The sequence below is a fragment of the Glycine soja genome, chromosome 1, assembly GCF_004193775.1.
Source record: "Glycine soja cultivar W05 chromosome 1, ASM419377v2, whole genome shotgun sequence".
Taxonomy (NCBI): domain Eukaryota; kingdom Viridiplantae; phylum Streptophyta; class Magnoliopsida; order Fabales; family Fabaceae; genus Glycine; species Glycine soja.
The window spans coordinates 5,635,538-5,657,982 of record NC_041002.1 but is presented as its reverse complement, the minus strand read 5'-3'; the positions used below and the strand labels follow the sequence as shown (position 1 = coordinate 5,657,982).

At 30.9% G+C, this 22,445-nt stretch overlaps 2 protein-coding genes across 2 annotated transcripts; both read right to left on the bottom strand.

Annotated features, from left to right (window-relative positions):
* Positions 1-1,943: 1,943 nt before the first annotated feature.
* On the bottom strand, positions 1,944-14,225 carry LOC114411280. The gene is made up of 6 exons (XM_028375013.1): positions 13,924-14,225; positions 6,212-7,083; positions 4,147-6,113; positions 3,010-3,429; positions 2,714-2,925; positions 1,944-2,400 (listed from the first exon to the last, which is right to left on the bottom strand). The coding sequence occupies exons 2-6, from the start codon at positions 6,379-6,381 to the stop codon at positions 2,146-2,148; spliced, it is 3,024 nt and encodes a 1,007-aa protein (XP_028230814.1). The 5' UTR covers positions 6,382-7,083; positions 13,924-14,225; the 3' UTR covers positions 1,944-2,145.
* A 3,060-nt stretch (positions 14,226-17,285) lies between these two features.
* LOC114411272 (zinc-finger homeodomain protein 10-like) lies at positions 17,286-18,772 on the bottom strand. Its single transcript, XM_028375005.1, has one exon. It carries the CDS (start codon positions 18,585-18,587, stop codon positions 17,697-17,699), a length of 891 nt encoding a protein of 296 aa, XP_028230806.1. The 5' UTR covers positions 18,588-18,772; the 3' UTR covers positions 17,286-17,696.
* Positions 18,773-22,445: the final 3,673 nt, after the last annotated feature.

Genomic DNA, 22,445 nt, shown 5'->3' with positions numbered 1-22,445 from the left:
GCATGATTTTTATAATTGTTTAAACATCTAATTCTGATTATTGGTTTTGCAATTGTATTCAAATGGATTTTTTTTTTCTTATATTTTGTATGTTCCTTTTTTTATGTGTATTAAATGTTTTTGCATTGCTCCAGTATTGTGAACATTCTTTTTTATTTTTTTATTTTTTTGCATTCTTACTTATTAACTTTATTTCATATTAATTAGACTATTATTGTAGTGATAGGATTAGTCATTCCATTTAGAACCTCCAATATTTGCTTATGCTTTGTTATAAATACTTCTTTTGTTTATATTTATAAGATTTAGTGACCTAAGTTAGATTAGGAAAATTGATTAATTTAGTTAATAGAAACACATTTATCTATTTTTTTTTTCTTCAAAACATCATGGTCATTAATACTTATCACTCTCTTATAATTTTTTGATATATAGTACAATTAATTAACGATACTTTAGAATAAAAATAATTAATGCAAGAAACATTATAGATTGGGTCTTGTAAAAAAGAACAAACATCACTTGTAATTTGAATCCTATAAATAAGAATAGATGGAGTTATAAAAAAACACTTAAAATAATTTAGTACCTTTCATAAAATGATAAATTTATAGAAAAAATTAGCTTCGAAAACAACTGGTTTCTTTTAGTAATAACTTTTTTTAGATTTACAGTTCCTATTTTTGTTAATGATACATCTATACTTAGTTAACTTATCTAAGCATTCATCATGTGCAATTCATTTTACCAAGTATTTTCTAAGGATTTTTCATGTGTTATTAAGTATCTATTTTTGAAATACTTTGAATAATATGCTTCTTTTCACTTAATTTAAATGATTTTTATTTTATTTTATTCTCCTTTTGCTACTAGTCTTTGAACGCCGCTTATGTGTTGGTTGCACTTGTTGATTAGCATCTCTCTTATACTCAACATAATTACATATTTCTTTTTACTCATAAAATATAATATATTAGTCGTATATTAAAACTTTTATAAATGTCAGGCATATAAAATTGTAACTATTTTTTCTAAGCCATATTTTTTTTTTATATTAACACCCCTTATATAAAAATTCTGGCTTTGCCCCTAAGGGATTATGCCATTAAATAATGTTATTTTAAAATGGATTTATTTTAAATGTACTGATGGTGTAGAAGTTTTTTTTTTTATATTGTAATTCAATCATAGATTGTTATGTATTCTTTTGTTTGAGACTACATGTATCGTTCAGATAAACCAATTCACGTGAAGTTGAGTAGGACCTATGTGTGACAAAAGTTTCACTCTGGGTATTTTATGTAGTTGCAAACTTGATGCTTGAATCGGATAGTATTAAAACTAGATCGTTGTGTTAGATAAAACAATTTTTTTTTGTAATAATTACTTAAAAAGTCATATTTAAGGTGATTTCTAACTGGTTGAGTGTATTTCCAGTAACAGCATATACTTGTGTTGGTTATCTTAATTATCGAGTGACTTGGCCAACTTGTCTCACAATAAAACCCTACATAACCAATCTTTTTAAAAATCTTTACACTAACACATTTTCTATGTCTAATCTCAAATACAAAGTCACTTGCCCAACTTGTCTTATAATGGGACCCTAGACCTAATTTAATTAGCCCAATATTTACATTGGGCTTAGTTGTTTAGTTGCTCTGGAAAATCAACATTTGTTTCAATTTAATGTTCTTATAGTTGTTCAGGAATGTTTATGATCTGTCCCGTCTCAATAACTCATCCTTTTCTTGAAATTATTTTAGATGTTCACAGATTAAATATTATTATATTAAGTAGTAACAATCAGGATTTGAGATGGCCCATAATATACTTGCTGCATAAATTTATGAGAAAATTTTTAGTATATTTTTTTTATGTTGAGTACTACTACAATATTTAAGGACATAAAATAGAAAAATTACTTCAAAATCACACATATATTGAACTAACCAAGCTTGCCATTTATTATATTACCATGATGTATAAGCAACAAGCTTATATATATAACTTATATATATACACTGAGAATTCTGTGGCGTGTGTCTCAATTTCTGTGTAAGCTAGGATATCATTTTCTGTGAAAAGGTATCCCTATCTCTATTCCTCTAGCATTTCTCTTCCTCTAAAATTGAGAACAAATTGTCAACATGGAAAAAGCAAGAAGGAAGGTTCCACCTGAACAATCTTCCTGCTCAAAAACTTGATTCGGAGTAACTTCTCATTACACCATATTAGCTGTTCTTTTCTCAATTTGGACATGTTTACCACCCTTGAAATCAATCTCAACCCCACCCGAGCAACCAATTGCTCATGATCAAGTTCATCCTCATGGTGCTTTTGGAACTTCTTCACTATGCAATTCCCGGTTCTCACTATGTCCTTGAGCCTTCTCTCCTTCTGCAACATGAAAACCAAGATTGTAAGCAATTGAGAGCATTTTGACCGACGAGAAATACACTTCTAACACACTCTTATGGACATAATCTTTTTTATTGGTTGAAATTTATTAATAATAACAAAAATCCGACTAAGGAAAACATTAGTTCTTAACATCAGTCTTCTTTCACTTCTTTTTCTATTAAGGTTAAGGACTAAATTGATGATGTTTCCTTAGCAACTAAAATAAAAAATCAACAAAGTTGAAAGGCTTAAAATAACTAAAGTATATAGTGTTAAGGACTAAATGAGGGTTAGTCAATAATGAACATACTTTCTGTAGTTGTGTTTTAATGTCCACCATAAGACCAGAAATCATAGGGTCTTTAAGATCAATTCTGTTGTGCCGAGAAGCTTTAAAGATCACATTCCCATAATCTTTATCTGCTCGAACAAATTCCCAGAACACCCGCATTGATTCCTTGATGATATCTGCCAACTTTCCACTAGCAATTGCATCCTCCTCCTCATCAACTTTACTATCATCTGCAAAGCATTCACAACAAAAAGATAAGCATCTCACTAGGTGGCAGTGTGTGAAAGAACTGAATTGTGGTTCATTTTGTTCACCTTTAATGCCTGGAACTTGGAGCAAGTTGCGAATCACGCAACGGTTCTTGACATAGTTCTGTAGCCTAGGGCCTTGAAATGGCTCATTCTCTATGAATCTCTGAACTAGGACTTGAAAAAGTTGAAACTCACCAGCAACATGGTTATACCTATGACTATGAGACCCTTGTGAATCATATTGTTGTAACTCAAGGGCTTTCTTGTGTTGCCAACAAAGGATTTCCCAAGAGAGGCAAACTTGCCCAACATATACTAATTCCAAATCTCTCTGCAGTTCATGAACAAGCTTTACCAATGGATCTGATGAGTTCTTTGAAGCTTTGCGTGGCCACAAGTTCTGAGAGATTACAGGCTTTGCACCTTGGATTGCGGATTTTGGAAATGAAATTAATTTTAGAGGGTCTTTTAGTTGAAGCAGACCTGCAATTGAAGACAGAGAAAATGATTTAGTCATAAACAAACATTTTCTTTGCTTAGAGTATAATATTAGAAACCATTAATTAATCCAAAGTTTCAAACATAGTCAAAACTCTAATAAAAGTGATATTGAAGGTTCCTTCAACTTTATTGAATGCTTTGTACAGTAGAACGAGGAGAATCAATCTCATTCGCTGATATTTTAATGTATAAAGTAGAGCTCTATGGAAAGTAGGAAAAGGATTGGTAGAGAATGGAATTGAAATTTATGATGCAGAGTGGTCACTATCTTTGGCTTTATTATTGGGAAAAATAAACAAAGACATGAATAGCTTTATGGACACATAATTAGCAAAATATGATAGATGTAAGATATGCAATGGCCCACCATGTCATGATTGTATATCCAAGAGCGTTCTCAAAAAAATTTCTTCCCGTTGATTGAATGTGACCAAAATTCATAAAAATAAAATAAAATTATAAATCATAAAAGATGATAAAGTTGAACCAGAAGAAACTTCAATATGCAGTTTTGCAAGTGTGAAAAATAGAACTTCTAACTAAGCATAAGGGATCGGTACGGTGGAGATTGAAGACTCAAGACTTATGTTTTAACATTAAGCAACATGCTGAAAAATTTACCAAAAACATTGAAATTGATCAAATATGAAATTTTCCACAGCAAGAGTTTAACATAGAAGAAGTTAATTTAGTTCTCACCTAATGCATGCATGGTCTGGTAATTCAAGATATCAAGTTTCTTCATCTTCTCTGCATAGCTCTTGTAAACTTTATCAATTTCATCAATTTGATCCTTGTATTCAAGCTTCTCTTCAATTTCCACTGGCTTTGGATCTTCAACCACTCTTGGGGACACTCTTTCCTGCTCCTCCTCCTCCTCCTCCACCACCACCACCTCTTCCTCCGCCTCTTCCTCTTCTTCTACAATTGTGGCAAGTCCTCCTTGCCTTGAATTTTTCAACTCCAATTTCAGCTGTTCAACTAAATCATCATGCTCCCATTCAAAGTCACCCTCATCAGATTCTGAATCACTCAATTCATCTTCCCACCTAATTTCTTCACTTTTCTTCAAGCCACTGCACACATATCCATTTTGTGAACCTTCTTTTTGATCTTTAACCCCAGATTTTCCAGATTCTTTACCACCAAAACCATGTGCATTTAAGGAATTCAAACCCTTCATGCAAGGTTCCATTTCCATATACCCATCTCCAGAATAAATGGCATGAGCATTAAATTCTGAAACTTTTCCATCACATGAAGATTGCTTCTCCTCCACAACTTCTTTTCTTTCTTCCCTCAACATCAGCTTCAGAATCTCAGGTTGAAATCCTTCACCATCATTTTTACCACCCAGAAACTGGTATACAATTGAATCATCCATTTTGTTGCTGTTGCCCCAGTTCAAACCACTTGAGCTAGATGACTCCGACTCCGAATCGGATGTCACTGAGTTTTCATTGTAAAGAAAATAATCTTCATCAGATGAATCGGATCCACCAAACATGTTACTCTCAAAGTGAAGTGGGATATGGGTAGAAGGTGCTGAAACCTCTTCTTGAACAGAGTCCTCTGTTTGTGCTTGAGCCACAGGCTTTTTCTCTGAACCAAACTCTGAAAATTCCTTGTCGGTAATAATTTTTGGACTGGCATATGCATTGTCAGAAACAGTTGAAATATCTAGACCCATGTGAAATTCTCGAAAACTGAACCTCAATGTTGTTGGTTCCTCCATGAACCCACTTATATCTTTTCCTGATAAGTACTCACACTTACTTGTGGTTGTTACAGAGTTAGTGTCCACAAAAACATGCCCATATGTTTCTTCTTCTTTTTCTTCTATCTTTGTATCTTCTCCATGAACAAAGCCCTCATCATTTTCATCTGTTTCCGCACCATCATCATTTACAGTTTCACTAGAGACATTCTCCATTAAAACACCACTCCCAGTTTCATTTTCATCAATTTTCTTGAATTCTTCATGAACAACAGTATCAATCTCCGCAGAAACATGTTCTTTTATTTCTTCTTCTTCTCTCTCCATTATTCTTCGATGGAGATCAGAGTCATTCTCCACGAAAACAGAGTTCTCTGTTTCATCTTCATCATTTCTTTTACCATCTTCATGAACATCTGAGTCAGTCTCCATGAAACCAAGCTCCTGCGTTTCTCTTTCGATTTCCCTATTATTGTCATGAGTAACGTAGTTGTCAGTGTCACTATTCATAAAAGAAGATCCTTTTTCTTCTATTCCCCTACTCATACCATCTTCACGAATGTCCGAGTCAATCTCTTCTGAAACAGAGCTCTCTGTAGGCACCTCTGTTTTCACCCCATCTTCATGAACATCACAGTGGGTGTCCATAAAAACAGAGCACTCTGTTTCTCCATCTCTTTTCTCCCTTTCAAGAGCAATAATCTCCATGGAAAAAGCAGAGCAATCTGTGTCTCCATCTCTTTTCTCACTTTCAGGAGCAACCTCCATGAAAGAAACAGAGCTCTCTGTTTCTGCCTCTGTCTCTTCATGAAAATCTTCACTCCAAAACAGAAAACTAGCCAGCTCCTCTTGGAACCCATCAATCTCAGAATCAGAAACCTGGTTCCTTTCAACGTGTTTTAGTTTCTGAACAATGATCTCATCTTCTGCATCTCCCAAATGAAGAAACCTGAAGCAAAAAATAAAAATAACAAAAAACAAATTACTCATTCTCATTCAGTGATCATCACATAAACACTTAAAAATATCAACAAAAGTTAACCAAACCTGAAAATATATCTGATCACCAATCCAAACTCATAGAAAACATAGTTGCAAACAAACACCCGCAGAGAAGCAAAGGCCCACAACATGTTCACACAAACAAAATCATTCACAACTCGTATGTTGATGGAATCAATGTGGGACTTAAGCATTAAGAGACTCTTAGTACCCATCCTCCAATCCAAATCAACCTTGGGAAATGAAAGGCCTTGTTTTCATGCCCACGAAAATTCCAAACCAAATTAGAAGGTAAAGAAGACTTTGGTCATGGAAATTTTCATTTCAAACATTCAAGATCAGCGAAATCAGTGGCAGGACGAGATCTGGGCATGGTGATTTATTTTTGGACCAAAAGAGCGAGATTGTGGGAGAAGATTGTGCACATGTGTACAAGGAAAGAAAACAACGTTAGAATTTTTTATATAGATCATTGATATCTACCATTGGAGACAATATTTTTCTCGAGTTAACGTGCGGGTTTTTAGTAGACAAGGAAAGAGAATTTTGATTGCACTTGGTTTGGTTTGGTAGCATTAGCAGTTAAAGTAGTTTTGCTTTAACAGTTATGTGGGTTTTTGTGGTGGTACGTGCTATTCTGTTTGAAAGGTGTGAGAGAGTTGAAGTGGACACTGTACTTGCCTTTAAGACAATTTTTTTTTTATTATTTGTTCTCTAACTCGGAATTAGTGGGTGGTGTTTGGATTTAGTGGGTCAATATCTTGCATGGTTAGCAAAATGAAAGTTTTTTCTTCTTTGGGTTGGCAGGGATAAGAAGACTTAGGGTTTATTTTATTTGTTGATTTATTTTATATTTTAAATCCAGTTAAAAAATTTGTCCCACTGCCACTGATTTGTGGTTATGAAACCAACTCCACCTGCTAGGAGAAAAACAATTGAATGATGAATCAGTGTGAGAAGAAAGATCTTATATCAATATTTGCACTATTAATACAAATATTTATATAAATGAAACGTCAACATTTAAATTTGCTCATTGGTTAAGGGCAAAACATGAACGACTATAAATTGTAAAATTTTCATGATCATGGATTCAGTGACTAACAAGACTTCTGACAGCATGAAAATTTGGTAGCAGCGTGTCTACAAATAGAAAAGGTTAGATGAAGTACTTCATTAACAAAGATGATGTTATGTTGTTTTGTCTTTTGTATAGACTTGAATTTAATTAGAATGCTACTCGTCATCTAATCAAATATGGTTATATTGATATTATATATTATAAGTTGAGTTTGCTTAAAGTTATTTATTGAAATAAATGTTTATTTTTTAATAAATAAATATTTTTTTATTCTTTAGTGCTTATCTAAATTGTTTTTATTTTAAAAAATAATAATGTTCTATTTATTTTAAGAAGTAAATCATGCTTATTTCTTAAAAAATACTTATAAAAAATATTTATTTTAAAGTTTTTTTTTTAAGTTTAAACAAACTCAGATAATATGATATACAAGCTGGTTTTCTTTTATAATAATTATGGTAAAAGTTATGGATATATATTGATGAATTTAATTTCTATACATTAACTGTGGAAGTTTTTTTATAATGTTAATTAATAAAAAAATATTTTTAAGATGATTATTATAATAATCAACAAATTCATATACATGTGAATTTGCAATTAGATGATAACGTTAAAAAAAAAAACTATATTACGACTACCTAGACTACTTTCTCATGTGATGATTTTTAGTTGATATTGTAAAAAAAAAAAAATTACACTGACGGTTTTTGAAAATAATTTTTTTATATAAACCAAATTACCAAAATTTAAGAAAAAATGAGACATATTTATAGTATTTGTATTTTTAGACGTATAAATGCAGCAGTACCTTTCTTCTTCACAAAAGGGATAAAAGCAGTTCCCATGCATATGGTAAATCTTGGGCTATTACATCTTTGTCAATTTCTTACCGTTAACTCTGGCAAAGGGCTATATTTCGTTTTGGATGTGACTCTGCACTGGTTAATAGGTAGTAGTTTGTGGCGTCACGAAGTAATATGGCACACAATAACTTTCCGAAAAGCCCATGCCACCCTCATAATACAATGTACACTTCAACTACGCTATATCTCTTCCTCTAATGTTTTAATCGTGAAGGAAAACTTTAAAATGAGGGGTTCTTAATTAATTGTAGATTCTTCTTGATGTGAATATGGTGATAAAAACAAAGCCGTTGAAAAATGTTTTGGTTTCCTAGTCAATTTATGGCACAATTCATGCTAAGTGCATGCCGATTTCCGTCATCTTCTATTCTTTGGACGGTGTTTTTGGGCAGGTGGTGCGTGTCATTTTCAATGCATATATCAAAATGCATGAGTGACTTAACAATCATTTAATTTGTGAAAAACATGAGTTAGTGCTATAAGCAAGCACATCATGGCGGAGGAAAATATCAAAATACAAGGGGAGATGAATAAGTACTATAAGCTAACTGATTTTGAATTTAAAGTTGATTTTTTATTAGTATAAAGGTTTTTTTTTTCTAACTTAGATTGTAAGTTTCACATGTCTATTGAAATCTTTATCTAGCAAGTTAATCACTAGGTACTTTTTCTTACCTTACGATGAGGACTACCATATTTTTTCTATTAATGTAAAATAACTTTGTTCAATAATCTAAAAAAAATAAATATTTTCATTTCCAAGCCCCACCCATCCCCTTAACCACCCTTAGCTGATCTCATCCCATTCTTATATAATTTTAAGGCTTAATTACTATTTTAATCTTTGAATTTGGGAGTGTGTTTTTGTTTAATTCCTAAAATTTAAAAATGTTTTTTTAGTTCTTAAATTTTAAAAATTACTTTTTTTTAATTCCTAGTATAATAAATTGACATTTTATGGTGGATTTTTTAAGTTTTGTGTCAATTTTTAAATACAAATTCAAGTGACTAAAAAATAAAAATTAATTTAAAACAACTAAAAAATCATCACAAAGTGTCAATTTATTATATTAAGTTATTATATTAAGGACTAAAAAATACAAATTTTTAAAATTTAGAGACTAAAAAAATATTTTTAAATTTCAGAACAAAAAAAACAAATACCTCAAATTCAGAAACTAAAATAATATTTAAACCAAAATTTAAAGCACATCTTGTTAGTCTATTAGAAATAAGTTTGTAATGTACTCAACTTTATTATTAATAATTGTTCACAAAACATTATTCTTTGGTTTAAAATGATGTAAGATTTTGAACTACCAAAACCGGATGATTAATGCTGCCGCCTCCACCAATAACCATGGCCTAATAAACCGATATCTCAAAGTGTTTTAGGGAAGTTTCATGGCTCACATGAGACATGAAGTCAATGGAAGAACTTTAGTTGCACTTCCATACAACGAGGGTTTGGCTGAATGCACTCTAAAAAGGAAAAAATAGTTGCAATTAGATGACTTTTTCTTTTTCTTTTCCATGTCTTCTACACTTTTAAATTGGACAGAAAAAAAGGTTTTTCAAACTCATCAGGGATGTGTTGACATGTAAAACACGCAGATAGCAATTCAATACATGAGGTCTTATTCTCAACACGCCTAAAGAAAAAAAAAAAGTTCAGTTCCTAAAATTGTAGGCATCCAATTACTTTATAAAATTCTTACTTTATGTTTCTAATTTGACAAAATGTTATTCAATTTGGTTTTATGCAAAAAAATAATAAAGTAAATAAAAAAGAATGTTTTTTATATAATAAAAAAAATTAAAGTGACCATTTAATAAGGTCAAAAGTAAAGTTGGTTAGGCTTATATTATGATCTTTACTGACTAAAACGGGGTTTACTCAAAAATAGAGAAGCCCGTTATTGAAAAGACTTCATAAGCAGAAATGATGTCCTAGATCTAAAGAAGTATCAAGGAAGAATAATAATATCCCACAACACAAGGATGCTATGGGCCCAGAACCTCTTTTACAGCACATTGTTATTCTCACTACAAAATTTGCTACTGGCATTACTTGTCATAGCAATTTGACCATCGTACCCTTCTTTCTTTTTCCTACACCCTCAACCCTCCTCTCTTCCTCTCTCAATTCTCAATCACTCTCTCACAACACCCTCAACTCTTCTCCTTTCCTCTCTCACTTCTTCGTCACTTTTCCTCTTCTCTTCTCTCGTCAAATAATTTAACTTAAATATGTGATTTTATTTACACAACAGAATTATGATTTTATTATGTTAAAGATATAAGGGAATCACAATGTCATATATATATATATATATATATATATATATATATTCAAACTACTCAATGGAATCATGTTCATTATGTGTCGTATTCTAGACACGCAACCGAATCATAATCATGCTGTTGTCTAGGTTTGGACACATAAGAAAATAATGATTCCTTTGAGTATTTTCTTTTTTGTCTTTTCTTGTTGTAATGTTATTGATTTTTCATGAATAGTTCTTTGTAGGAAATACAAGGACTGAAATACATTTTTTTTTATGAAGTTACAGTGCACATGTGAAGCTCATTTATGGTAGAAACCGTACCTACGACACATAAGAATTTAATTTATTGATGTTTCATTTAATTATAGAATCTCAATATGTAGTAGACATCAATGATGATTAGTTGTTTTAACTAACTCCTCTTGTATTAAATATTGTTATGTGTATTCATTTAATACTTGGTAAAACTCTAGTTAATGTTTTTATTTATTTAATGTGGACTATAAAATTTGCTAATTGTTGTAAGTCATTGATATTGTGTTGTAAATCAGGTTTAGGTCCTTAAACATTTAATTGTTATGACTGATAGACAAAAGTAATACCAGGAACACATTTTTTTTGTTATTTTTTTTTCACAATCTTCTTACAAAATGGAAACATGTTTTGGTGTTGTTGAAGACGTAGCTAGCAACAACATTGGCGTGGGAGTTCTACTCGTTGAGGGGGATGCCGAGTTTGTCAAAGACATGAAGGATTCAGGGTCGGAGGCAAGTTGTTTTTTGTTCTTGGGCGTGGAGTAGTAGCACAAATCTTGAAAGTCGATGGGGGATCTCATGGAGAGGAAGTGGTCAAAGGCAAAACTCGAGATAGAGGTTGATTCTAGTGTTAATGAAAATTTAAAATTATAAAAAATATAGTGGTGGTTTTTACTAATCCTAAATAAAAATTGTCACAATTGTGATCGTATTTTAAATAATTTAAGGATTAAATTGATAACTAAGTCTTTATTTTTATTTATTTTCTCTTAAATATCCTTATAACTTTGAAACTATTTTTTTGAAAATTATTACCTTTAGACTCATATATAACTAAATTTGGTTTTATATTTTGAATTTAAATATAAGTAAATTTAACAAATTTTATCATATTAAATGTTATTATTCTGAAAATATTATTCATTTAATTTTAATTTTATTTTTAATAATTTCTTTTTATTTATGGTAACAAGTTTGAATGAAAGATATTTTTAAAATAATCTTAATTTTTACCTGAAATTAAAAAAATTAAATGAGATAAATTAACTTTTTAATTACTCTGAAATCAATTATTTTTTTACACATGAGTCCAGGAGAGGAAATACTTACCACCTTCTTCCGCCACTCTCCCCTTCCTCTATCACCCACCCGAAACCTCCACCATACCAATTACTCTTTCCTCAGCCACGTGCACCACCTTCTCCGCCACTCTGATTTTTTTTTATTTTATTGTGGTTCTGCTCTCTTTTGTTCACTGTTGACGTGGTTTTTGTTGTTGATTAATGCGCGGCAACAAAGTATGCAAATGCCTTGCTGCATCGCCCAACATTATTACTGTACATACTACATAGTTTCAACTTTAAACAAATATCAGTTGAATTTTCTGGTGCCTGTGTTTTTATTTTTTTGTGTTTGCGTTTGTATTTTTTTTTTATCAGTTATGGTTTTCAGGTGCATTTATGTTGAAACAATCAAGTTTTTGTATTTATAAATCCTAGTTTTCTCGTGCATTTACATTTAAACAATCAAATTATAGTATTTATTATCTTATACAACTTGGGTGTATTTAAAAAAAAAAAAGTCTTGACTAATTAGTGTCTTTGAAATATTGGTTAAAGTTATTAAAGAAAAAAGTATTTATTGTCTACAACATAAGAGAAGATAAAAAAATGATAAAAAAAACACAATTTTAGGTATTCTAATAAGAATCTTTCTCTTTTAAAAATCTTTTTTAAAGTCTTTCTTAACCAATAACTCAAACGCACTAGCATTTCCCTTTTAAAAAACCATAAGTATTCTTATTCCAGCCAACCCAAAGAGGATATATATATATATATATATATATATATATATATATATATATATATATATCTTACTAATTTGAAAGCATAAGATCAAAATTAAATTTCACTGAAAATTTTCTTTAAAAATTTCTAATTATAACTTACTAACTTTATCTTTTTGAAAAGCAATTGAATGTAAATTAATATATATCTATTGGTAGGTGTTATTTCGTAAGTAACATGATATTCTTTTGGTGTACTATAACGGATATTCTTTTTTTTTTTTGTACAGAAATCATTAACACTCATAACAATTTTAATATGAATATTATACTCAACTATGAGTTTCTCTTTACTTAGATTTATCTATTGTAATTCTTAACAATAAAGAAAGAAAAAATTGAAGACTTGTCCAACTCTCCCATCTTAGCCAGATCTTTCTTTTGATCTTTTTTCCCGTGTTTAATTTACTTGAGAATCTAGCATGTTTAAATCAAACAAATTGTACTATGTTAATAAGAAAAATGATTGGTGGACACCTTTTTATTTTAAACATTTTATTAATATTTATAATTTTTTATTTCTCTTTCTATGATATCATACGTATATATATATATATATATATATATATATATATATATATATATATATATATATATATTTATCTTATTTTCTCCTTTCTATTGCTGGGTGTTATTAAGTGGAGGTTTCCACTAATCATTTTTTAACTAATATCCCTGAATTCTTTGATTTTTTTTATTGTTTGATATGACAAAAATCGTTGAATGATTACTCTTTTAAAAAGTTAAAGAATTAAATAATCCACCTCCTTTATATACTTTTTGTTAGCTATACTTTAATTGCCTTATTCCAGACCAGTTTCAACGTCGGAAAAAAGACAAATTACATTCTTAAATAAATCAAAATTTGAAACACCAATAATCATACTGTTTTATGTAATCTAATTCTTATCTATACTTGTATTAATTTTAATTCTAAGCAAATCCCATTTGTACCCCCAACAAATAGGCATTGCATTATTGCTTCATGAGGCCGGCCCACACAAATGATACGCTCCTCATCTTCAAGTCAATCAATGTGTACTATGCATTAGCATTGCCCTATTCACACTATTTGAAAGAGATCAAAGGACAATGATTATTGAATCTCATTAGAAAATAAAATCTCCATTTACCCACATAAAATGATTTTTGTTCCTCACAACAATTAATTACTTAAAGTGCATTCAAATAACACACAAAAAATGATATTTTACTTACAAAATTACGGTGAAATCATGAAAAACTAAAAGTAATTATTTGTTACTTTTCTTTCGTGATGAAAAATTAATTGATTTTTTTCATTATGAATCTATCCCAAACACACTATTAAATTCGTTAAAAGAAAGTAAATAATTTAATATTTAGTCAAATTAAAAAAAGTAACAGACTAAAACACATGGAAAAACTTGAATTTAAGGTTACCTTTATATATGGTCAAAATCTGAGGAGTTTACCAGCAGCAGTTCAAGCAAATATCTTGCAAAGTTGTTCAGTTCTCTACCTTGCATGAGTGATCTTACTGAACCACAGAAAGTCTTCGAAACCGCACCAGTTATACGTGGGAATCAATGAAATCTTCAAAAAAGAGTGAGAAGGGTAAGAGGGTATTATAGAATAATGTGATGGCACCAACCTAGATCAAGAACCATGAGCATGGCATTTAGCATGCATCATGGCTTGTGTTTGAGGCATGAATGGGATCATATGATTCAGAGAAACTTGGTAGTATAACATGAGCAATGTTCGCTGCTATTTAACCGAATGAGTGGTGTTTAAGTTGGAGTGGATTCTTGGATGTTGAGTTTGGAATGATTGCACATGGTATCGAAAGATAGAGTGGACCCCCCAATATGGGAATATACCACGAGTGAAACGATGCAGTGTTGATTGTTTATGTAAAAAAAAAATAAAAAAAAATTGGCATAGTATATTGAACAAAAACTATCAATATAGTAATTTTTTTTTCACTCTAATGCAATTAGTTCGCAAGTGAATGCTTGGTCAAATTTCGTAACAAAAGAAAGGCAAAGGATTCATTAACTTTTGAATTTCTATTGACAAAAGGGATCAAATTAGAATAGACATTACTATTTTCTGTATGAACTTTCTGGGGCCAAAACTTACGACAATTAACATATCCATAAGCTTTCACGAGTGATTGGACCACTTGCCGAACCCTGTACAACCATTTATTAAGCAGCAAAATAATGCATTCATGCCATTAGTGCATGTTTGGTTACCAAGAATTTTTTAGGCAACAAATAGTTACTTTTGCAGTGATTTCATCATGAGTTTATACCAAATACACTAATATTTTATATTGATCAATAGGGTGTAATACTGGTCCAGGCTACAAACAATACTCATAAAGAATTTAGGCCCGACCAATTTTTTTCACTTAATTTGTCCAATGAGCTGAACCGGGTTGGGTAGCCTATTTTGCAAGCTCTATGAATATGATATATTTAAAGTTATAATGAATTTAAATTTAATAGTCAAATTAATATTTTTTGACAAGGATCAAATTAGATCTATGTAACTCTTATCAATTATTATTTATTAGTAACTTTGTAAAATATGTGAATTCTATCAATTTAATCGTTCAATTTATATTAACTAATGAACAAAAGACATTGTTATTGGCATCCCTTGTATCTCTAATTTCACATCCCCACTTAAAAAAAACACACACACAAAATACTAATACTACGTACTATGTAGAGTATATCATAATCCCTTCCCTCCCCTCACCCTCTACCATTTAAAAGAAAAAAGAAAAAAACCTCGCATAAGATGCACCTATTTTTTAAAAAAACTAGAAAACCTTTCATTTCAGATACTCTTAACTAAACTTCTTCTTTTTTATCCTTTTCTTCCTATCACATTATATAACCTATAAAATTTATATTTCTTACTCTTTTTATCTATGTTATTAGGTGCTTAATTTTCCAAAGAAAGAGAACGTGAAGAGACACATCATGTAACACATTTTGGTTATGTTCCAAAAAATTAGCTAAAAAATTAACAATAACTAAAAACTAAAAAATTAATTTATTAAATTATATGTTTGATAAAATTAATTGTTGAAATAACTGAAAAATATAAAATGATAACAAAATAATAAAATTGTGATTTATTTAAAATGGTACCTATAAAATTTTAAATATATTGAAGATAAAATGAAAAAAATATATAAAAAAACTATAAATTAAAAGATAGCATTTTAAGCTACTTCAAGTAACGTTTCAAATAAACGTTAAAAACTATTAAAAAATTATTTATTGAAAAATCAAACAAGTTTTTCCACTAATAAAAAAAATTAAAAGCTAAAAGCTAATTGATAACCTTTATAATTAGATCAAACTCAACTTAATTCACCATTCATTAATTAAACGAAAACTTTTTTTTATCATAACCCTTTGATTCCTAAAAAAAAATTGACTAATTTAGAATTTAATAAAATATAAATAAAATTTGATAAAAATTATTTCGATCAACTATGGAACTGGGATATAAAAAAAACCTTAAAATGGCTTTCATGCAGTATATCTCACTGGATAGTAGTTATCATTAGCCGTCTATGAAATAAAACAAAAGTTGCCGCTCCATTGAACCAAGCCCAATTTGGAAAGGTGACACCGCGACAGATTAGTCCAAGACACTGTCTCCACTAAGCACTGACTCACCAAATTAAAGATTACGATTTTATGACAATTAATCACCGAAGCAGCTGCTTGCCTTCTAAGCACATACGCACGCCATAGTTATATGTCAATTAAATATTCTTATATTATAACTCATAATCACGAGAATAGATAAGTGTCATTTTCAATGCGAGTTATAGTTCCAATATAGATCTTCCTTGTTCCTTTTTGCACCTAAAATTTGCATATTAAATATTCAAGATAGGAAAGACTACTACCACTAAAGTGGTAAGTAATTTTCAAGAGAACACCCCATGTATTTGAAAAATTAAACATCAATGCTAAATAAGCCAGTTGAAGCTATCAATTAGGAGTGGAACAGCATAAGACTTGTAATTTAGTCAAAATAACTAATAAAATATTGAAATGACTTACCAAACACGTGAATTTTAATATAATTGACTCGATAAAAATTTAAAAAAATAAAAGAAATTGATAGTTAACAGAAATCACGAAATATCGGCAATATAGAGTATACTACCACACGAAGTCGTACTAATAAGCAATTTCCAAAATTAAATTATCCTTAATATCAATGTCCTTTCCTTTGTTTTAATGGTTTTTCTTTTAACTCTTGACTAAAACAAACTTAAGACCACTTTTTGTTTGGGTGAATCCTGTATCCTCAACTGGAAATTAAGAATTAATTTTACAAAACACTAAAATCTATTTAAAGGATGATCTTTTTCATTCTCTCTCTATACATGTAGACTTAAAAGAATCAAATTCTTGATTATATGTTTAAAAAACAAAGTTATTTATCAAACTATATCCCACTATATTAGTGCCTAACACCACTTATCTCTATTAGAAATCGAAGTATAATAAGTTGCAGGGCAAATTAACAAGGACAGGGAGATGAAATTTTAGAGTTCAACATCATGCAATGCTATGCACAAAACCCATGCAATGCATTATCTCCAACAGGATAATTCCGTGATATCCCATAAATCAAAATTTGGACAAAACAGCTGATGGCATATACTCCAAGATTGACGAAACTAGTGTCTCGGACAAACAAGTGTGGGCATTTGGAGAAGATGCACACTTTTACTACCAAAAGTAAATGAATATCTTAAATACAACAAAACTACTCATTAAATTGCACCTGTCCTTCTCAAGAGATAAACGTGACAGCAATAAGAGCCATCATCATAAGAGGGTGAAACATTTATGAAATGACATTAATTAATTTCAGAGGTTATCAACAAAAACAAACTGTCATAGCAAATGGCATTAACAGTAACAACTAAAAAAAAACTAGATTCCTCTCCAGCTATAAGCTGAAATATTATTAACCAAAAAAGAAAACAAATTATTGAAATATGAATAAACAAAAACTATCACTAACTAGTATCCGATTTTGAAATTTTTAACTTGCTCCAATATTGCCAATTCTAAGTTTCTCAGCGGATCAAGATTATGACAATTAACGATGATCCATAATCAGAAACATGAAAATAGACAAAAACAAAACTACCTTAATTAATTTCAGTGGGTGTCATCGTTGGTGCTGTTTGTGTTGTAAGGATGATTATTATTATTATCTGTACTATCACTACCGGTGCCATTGATTCTTTCACCTGGTTCCAACGATTTCTTCCTGCCAGAAGTGTTCTTGTTGTTGTGCATCCACACCTTGAAGACCCCTCTTGAAACGCCAATCTCCTTGCAGAAATCTTGCACCAATCCTTCATCCCCTTTCTGCATTCTCCAACCCAATTTCTCGGCGAAATTGTGCATTTTTTCTTTCTGTTCATGGCTGAACTTGGTCCTATGCCTCTTCTTCCCACCCGAGTTTTCTGGATTCCAGTGGGAAGAAGAGTTAAAATTAAAACTCATGTGATGATGATGTTCATTTCCAAGGCCCAAGAGCCCGTGGGCTGGTATTGGGCCTTGGAAATGGTGGGAGGAAGGTGGGAAATGATGAGAGATTGGCGGTGGGCTCGGGCTCGACATCGGGCTTGGGCTTGGGCTGGAGCTCGGGCCCGCCCCGTGACGAGACGGTGGCGGGGAGTGGTAGAAGCTTAAGAAATTGGGCCTGGAGTTGGAGCGGTGATGATTTTCCGGTGTGTCGCGGCGACGGTGGAAGTTACGGTGGCATCCACACGCGGCGCACGTTAGCGAGCGCGGTTCGTTGGGGTTGGAGAAAGAGGAGGGCATGAACTCACCGCACCCATCAAGCGCGTGGCCACCAATGCTGGCTGCATGGTTTTTGAGGCACTCTTTGTAGGCAACCGCCGTAGACGGTGGCTGTTGCGGCGGTGACACGGTGGTGGGGTGGTGATGGTGATGGTGCTTGAGGGAGCCGTTGGTGGTGAAGGGTTGTGGTGGGGTTTGAGAATTTGTGTCAAGGGTGTTGGTGTCCTTGGTTAGGTCCATGTATGTGACTTTGTGTAATGCAAGAGTGATTTTTGATATAACAGGAAAAAACAAAGAAAGAGAGAAGGGGTTATAGTTTTGAAAAGTTCAAAGTGTTCCTTTAAGTGTTGAATTGTGTTATGAGAAAATTTAAAAAAAATATAAAGGAAAAAAAAAAAACGAATCTAAAGTTAAGAGTTTGAAGAGGGCTGTCGATGATGGAGGATGATGATGATGGTTTTGTAATGTGACGTGATGACAAAATCTGAGGTTTAAATGGGGTTGTGGGGAAATTCAAAAAGGTCCACAAATCCTTAATAATTAATTGAGATGAGAACGCAAACACGAAGTCAAGTTAAGACATCATGGAAAAATCTAATTTGCTTTCTGAAATTATGGTACTAATTAAAATTGAAACTTCGTGTTTAGTTTCAATTAAAGAAAAGTCTTAGATGATTAATGTTTAGGATAGTGGTTAAAAATTAAAAAGAATCATTTATTACGTAAATTATAAGAAAACATAAAAAAATTAATATTTTATTTTTTAATAAAAATATTTTTCCTTTAAATTTTTAATAAATATTCTTAAGATATTTGCTTAAAGAAAACCTCACATGAGTTAGTTGGAGGCAATAAATTTAATTGATCCGTGTTGAAGGGACGGAAAGAGTTTGTTTGATCTGAGTCTTGAAAGAGTACGTGGCGGCTTCTAGGAAGTGTTTTACTTATTGCATCGAACCAACAAACATTTGATTCCCTCCTGCAGGACCAGCTCATCGCACTGCAATACCAAATGCATTGCTTTCTTGACTTTTTTTTTTACTCCAACTTGTTTTTTTTTTTTTTTACTTCTTTTTAACTTTTGGAATAATTAATTTAGAAGGTAAAATTACATTAAATTATATTTTGGAAAAATTATAAATTTTGACCTCCCAAATGATCCATCCAAAAGTAAAAAAAAAAAAAAAAAAATTCAGAAAGATATACAAGAAACAACTTAGAAGTGCATAAAGCAATAACCTTGTGCTAGGGTATGGAAAACTAATTTAGTAAAAAAATCAAATCGAATGGCTTTTATCTATTCGATTTTATATTTAAATAATTAAACTGATTTAAAAAATGATTTAAAATTAAATTAATTTTTGAACTATTTTTTAAATAAAAAATATTTAAATAAAAACCAATTTAGTTAACTGGTTTTATAGAAACAATTTAATTAATTAAATTGATTTTATAAAATAATAATTTTTTTTCTTAAACTAGTTTAAGAAATAAATAATTTGATTTAAATTTAATTACAATCCAATTCAATTGGAATGAGTGTTTTTTTTTTACACTCCTAGCCCGCGCTTTCCCCATTCTTCCCTACAAAACTTCATTTCATTCTTCGTGTCTTATCTTCACCCAAAGCAAAAACATTTCTTCAATTGCTTCAAGGGGTTCAAATGGTAGAATATTTTTTTTACACTATTTAAGTAGGATATTTAGCAAAAACATTTGGATTTAAGTAGAATATTTTTTTTACACTATTTAAGCAGTCAATGTGAGTTACTGGTACTTTGTCAACCGGTTTGTCTCGGGGGATGATTAGATTGTTAAAATTTTGACCGGATTTATGTAATATTGAGTGGGGTTAACATTTTTTTACTTAAAAAAATTGCAAGAAATTCTCTCGTATTAAAAAGTAAACACTTTGAGACCAAAAATGAAAAATTTCCGATAAAAATTTGTCATTCTATCGTACACGCCGTACTAGTTCAACTGTGATTCCGGCCAGTAGTTTCTTGACACGTGTACTCTAGAGATATACTTACTAACTAGTAAATATTGGCGTTATCTTAATTCTTCCACAAATCACGTACAAAATCATATCATGGATTGATATGAAATTAAAAACCCAAGTTTCCTTTGCCGCATTACGTTTCACAATAGAATGGTTTCAAAACTTTTTGGAAAAAAAATATAAATTATATTAAACCCAACATGATACAATAAACGAGATATACTTGGCAGCTAGAAAAAATTAAAAATCTCTCTAATACAAAAAGATCTATATCAAAATGTTAAAATAAATACAACATGTGCATTTGTCTATACATAAAAAATTTAATCTTGCAGAGATGATTTCAAAACTTGTTGTGGTGCTTCCAGGATTCAAATGCACAAGGTATATGTTGCTGGAATATTTTGCAAATGATTGAGGGTAGACTCATAGACCTTATCACAATAAGACAATGCCAATTTTGAAACATTAAGCTTATGAACATACATATAAACAATGCAAGTTCATGTTGGTTCATTTTTCCTAATATTATTGCACATTCTTCATGATCAATTATAATTAATCTCCTCTTTGTGGTTGCTCTGCTACGATTCACAATTATCAATTATTAGTGATAATGCTATGATGAAAAAGGGTGTTGCACCAATCATAAAAGCTATTTCTCCTCACCTTTTGTGGTACAGCAATGGCGTCGTGGCTTGATCAGTAATTCCGATTTTTATCTGCAATTCCGTGATGGAGTAGTTATCTTTGGAGGAGGAAACATAGGTTTTAAATTTCATATCAATAACTGATCAAAAAAATTTCATATCAATATTTTACACGAGATTTGCAGAAAGATTAGGATATTGTCATTACTTGTCTGTTGTGAGTATATCTCGAAATTCATGTGTGGAGTGATTATTCACTGAGATCAGAGCTGAAATGGTGATCCTGAACCAAGATATAATTTCTGGTACTCCCTCATTATCTCCAATTACAAATCGTTGGGGCAGGGTTAATACTTTATCAACTTAAATTTTACTACATTTGATTGCAAGACTATAAAAAAAAATACTTTTCACATCATCATTCTACATTGCTTCTCTAGAAATCGATGTAGCATGTGAGATGGTATTATTTTTATAATATTAAAATCAGCATTATAAATTGTCTCAGATTAGAATCGATATAAATAGGATTTTCACCAGAAATTAATAATCGATATAGTGAATATTTCTATCAATACTACTACAATCACTTAAAAAAAATCCATATAAATAATGCTTTTAACATCAATTGTACTAGAAAATTAATCAAACTAAAAAGTATTTTTAATATTAATTCTTTAGTAATCAATTTAGAATGTAGATATATTTGCAAATTTCTTAAATTTCATACCAAACTTTTAAATTGTTTTAAATGATGTAAAAAGTTTTTTTTTTTACATTAGTTTTTAATACAATCAATCTAGAATGTTGATATAGTTTTAAATTTTTTAGATTCTAAACCTAACTTTCTACATCCACTATACTTTTTATACAATCAATCTAAGAATGTTGATATAGTGAGTTTTTATAATGAATCTAGAATGTTGATATAGTGACTTTTTATATTGATTCATCGTACAACAAATGTACAAAGTATTATTAAATCTCAACTGTGTCCATGCAAAACCCTTTCACTCTAAAATAGTACATCGTTGGCAAAAGTACCACTTTAGGCTCATTTTCCAAACTATTTACCAAAAGGGGACTGTTTTCAAACTATTTACCGATGGGATCAGTTTTTATTTGCATTGCGCCAAAGGCAGGGACGCAATTCAACGGGGAGCTGACATGTAGCATTGAGTTGTTGTGCCAACAGCTATGCGCAATGAGTTGCTACCGCTGAAGTGGCGTAATCACTTTTGGACAGACTTTGTCAGCGTGTGTAGTGTTAACTGTTTTTAGCAGCGTGTGACCAGCTGAAAAGGTATTGTGTCATATCAGTTGGAGCAACCCTTTGCTCAAATTCCCTAAGTACAACGTATTACGCCATTACTACCAGCGCAATACATGCCTATATAAACCCTCGTTCTCCTTCCATCCAGACACACTTACACTTTCTAGTACATT

Excerpts from the sequence above, each read along its gene's own strand:
- LOC114411280 (XM_028375013.1), bottom strand. The coding sequence starts at position 6,381 with ATGGGTACTAAGAGTCTCTTAATGCTTAAGTCCCACATTGATTCCATC. Across the intron at positions 3,430-4,146 it reads CCAGACCATGCATGCATTAG|GTCTGCTTCAACTAAAAGAC; the intron begins GTGAGAACTAAA and ends CTTCAATTGCAG. Across the intron at positions 2,401-2,713 it reads TTAAAACACAACTACAGAAA|AAGGAGAGAAGGCTCAAGGA; the intron begins GTATGTTCATTA and ends TTCATGTTGCAG.
- LOC114411272 (XM_028375005.1), bottom strand. The coding sequence starts at position 18,587 with ATGGACCTAACCAAGGACACCAACACCCTTGACACAAATTCTCAAACC.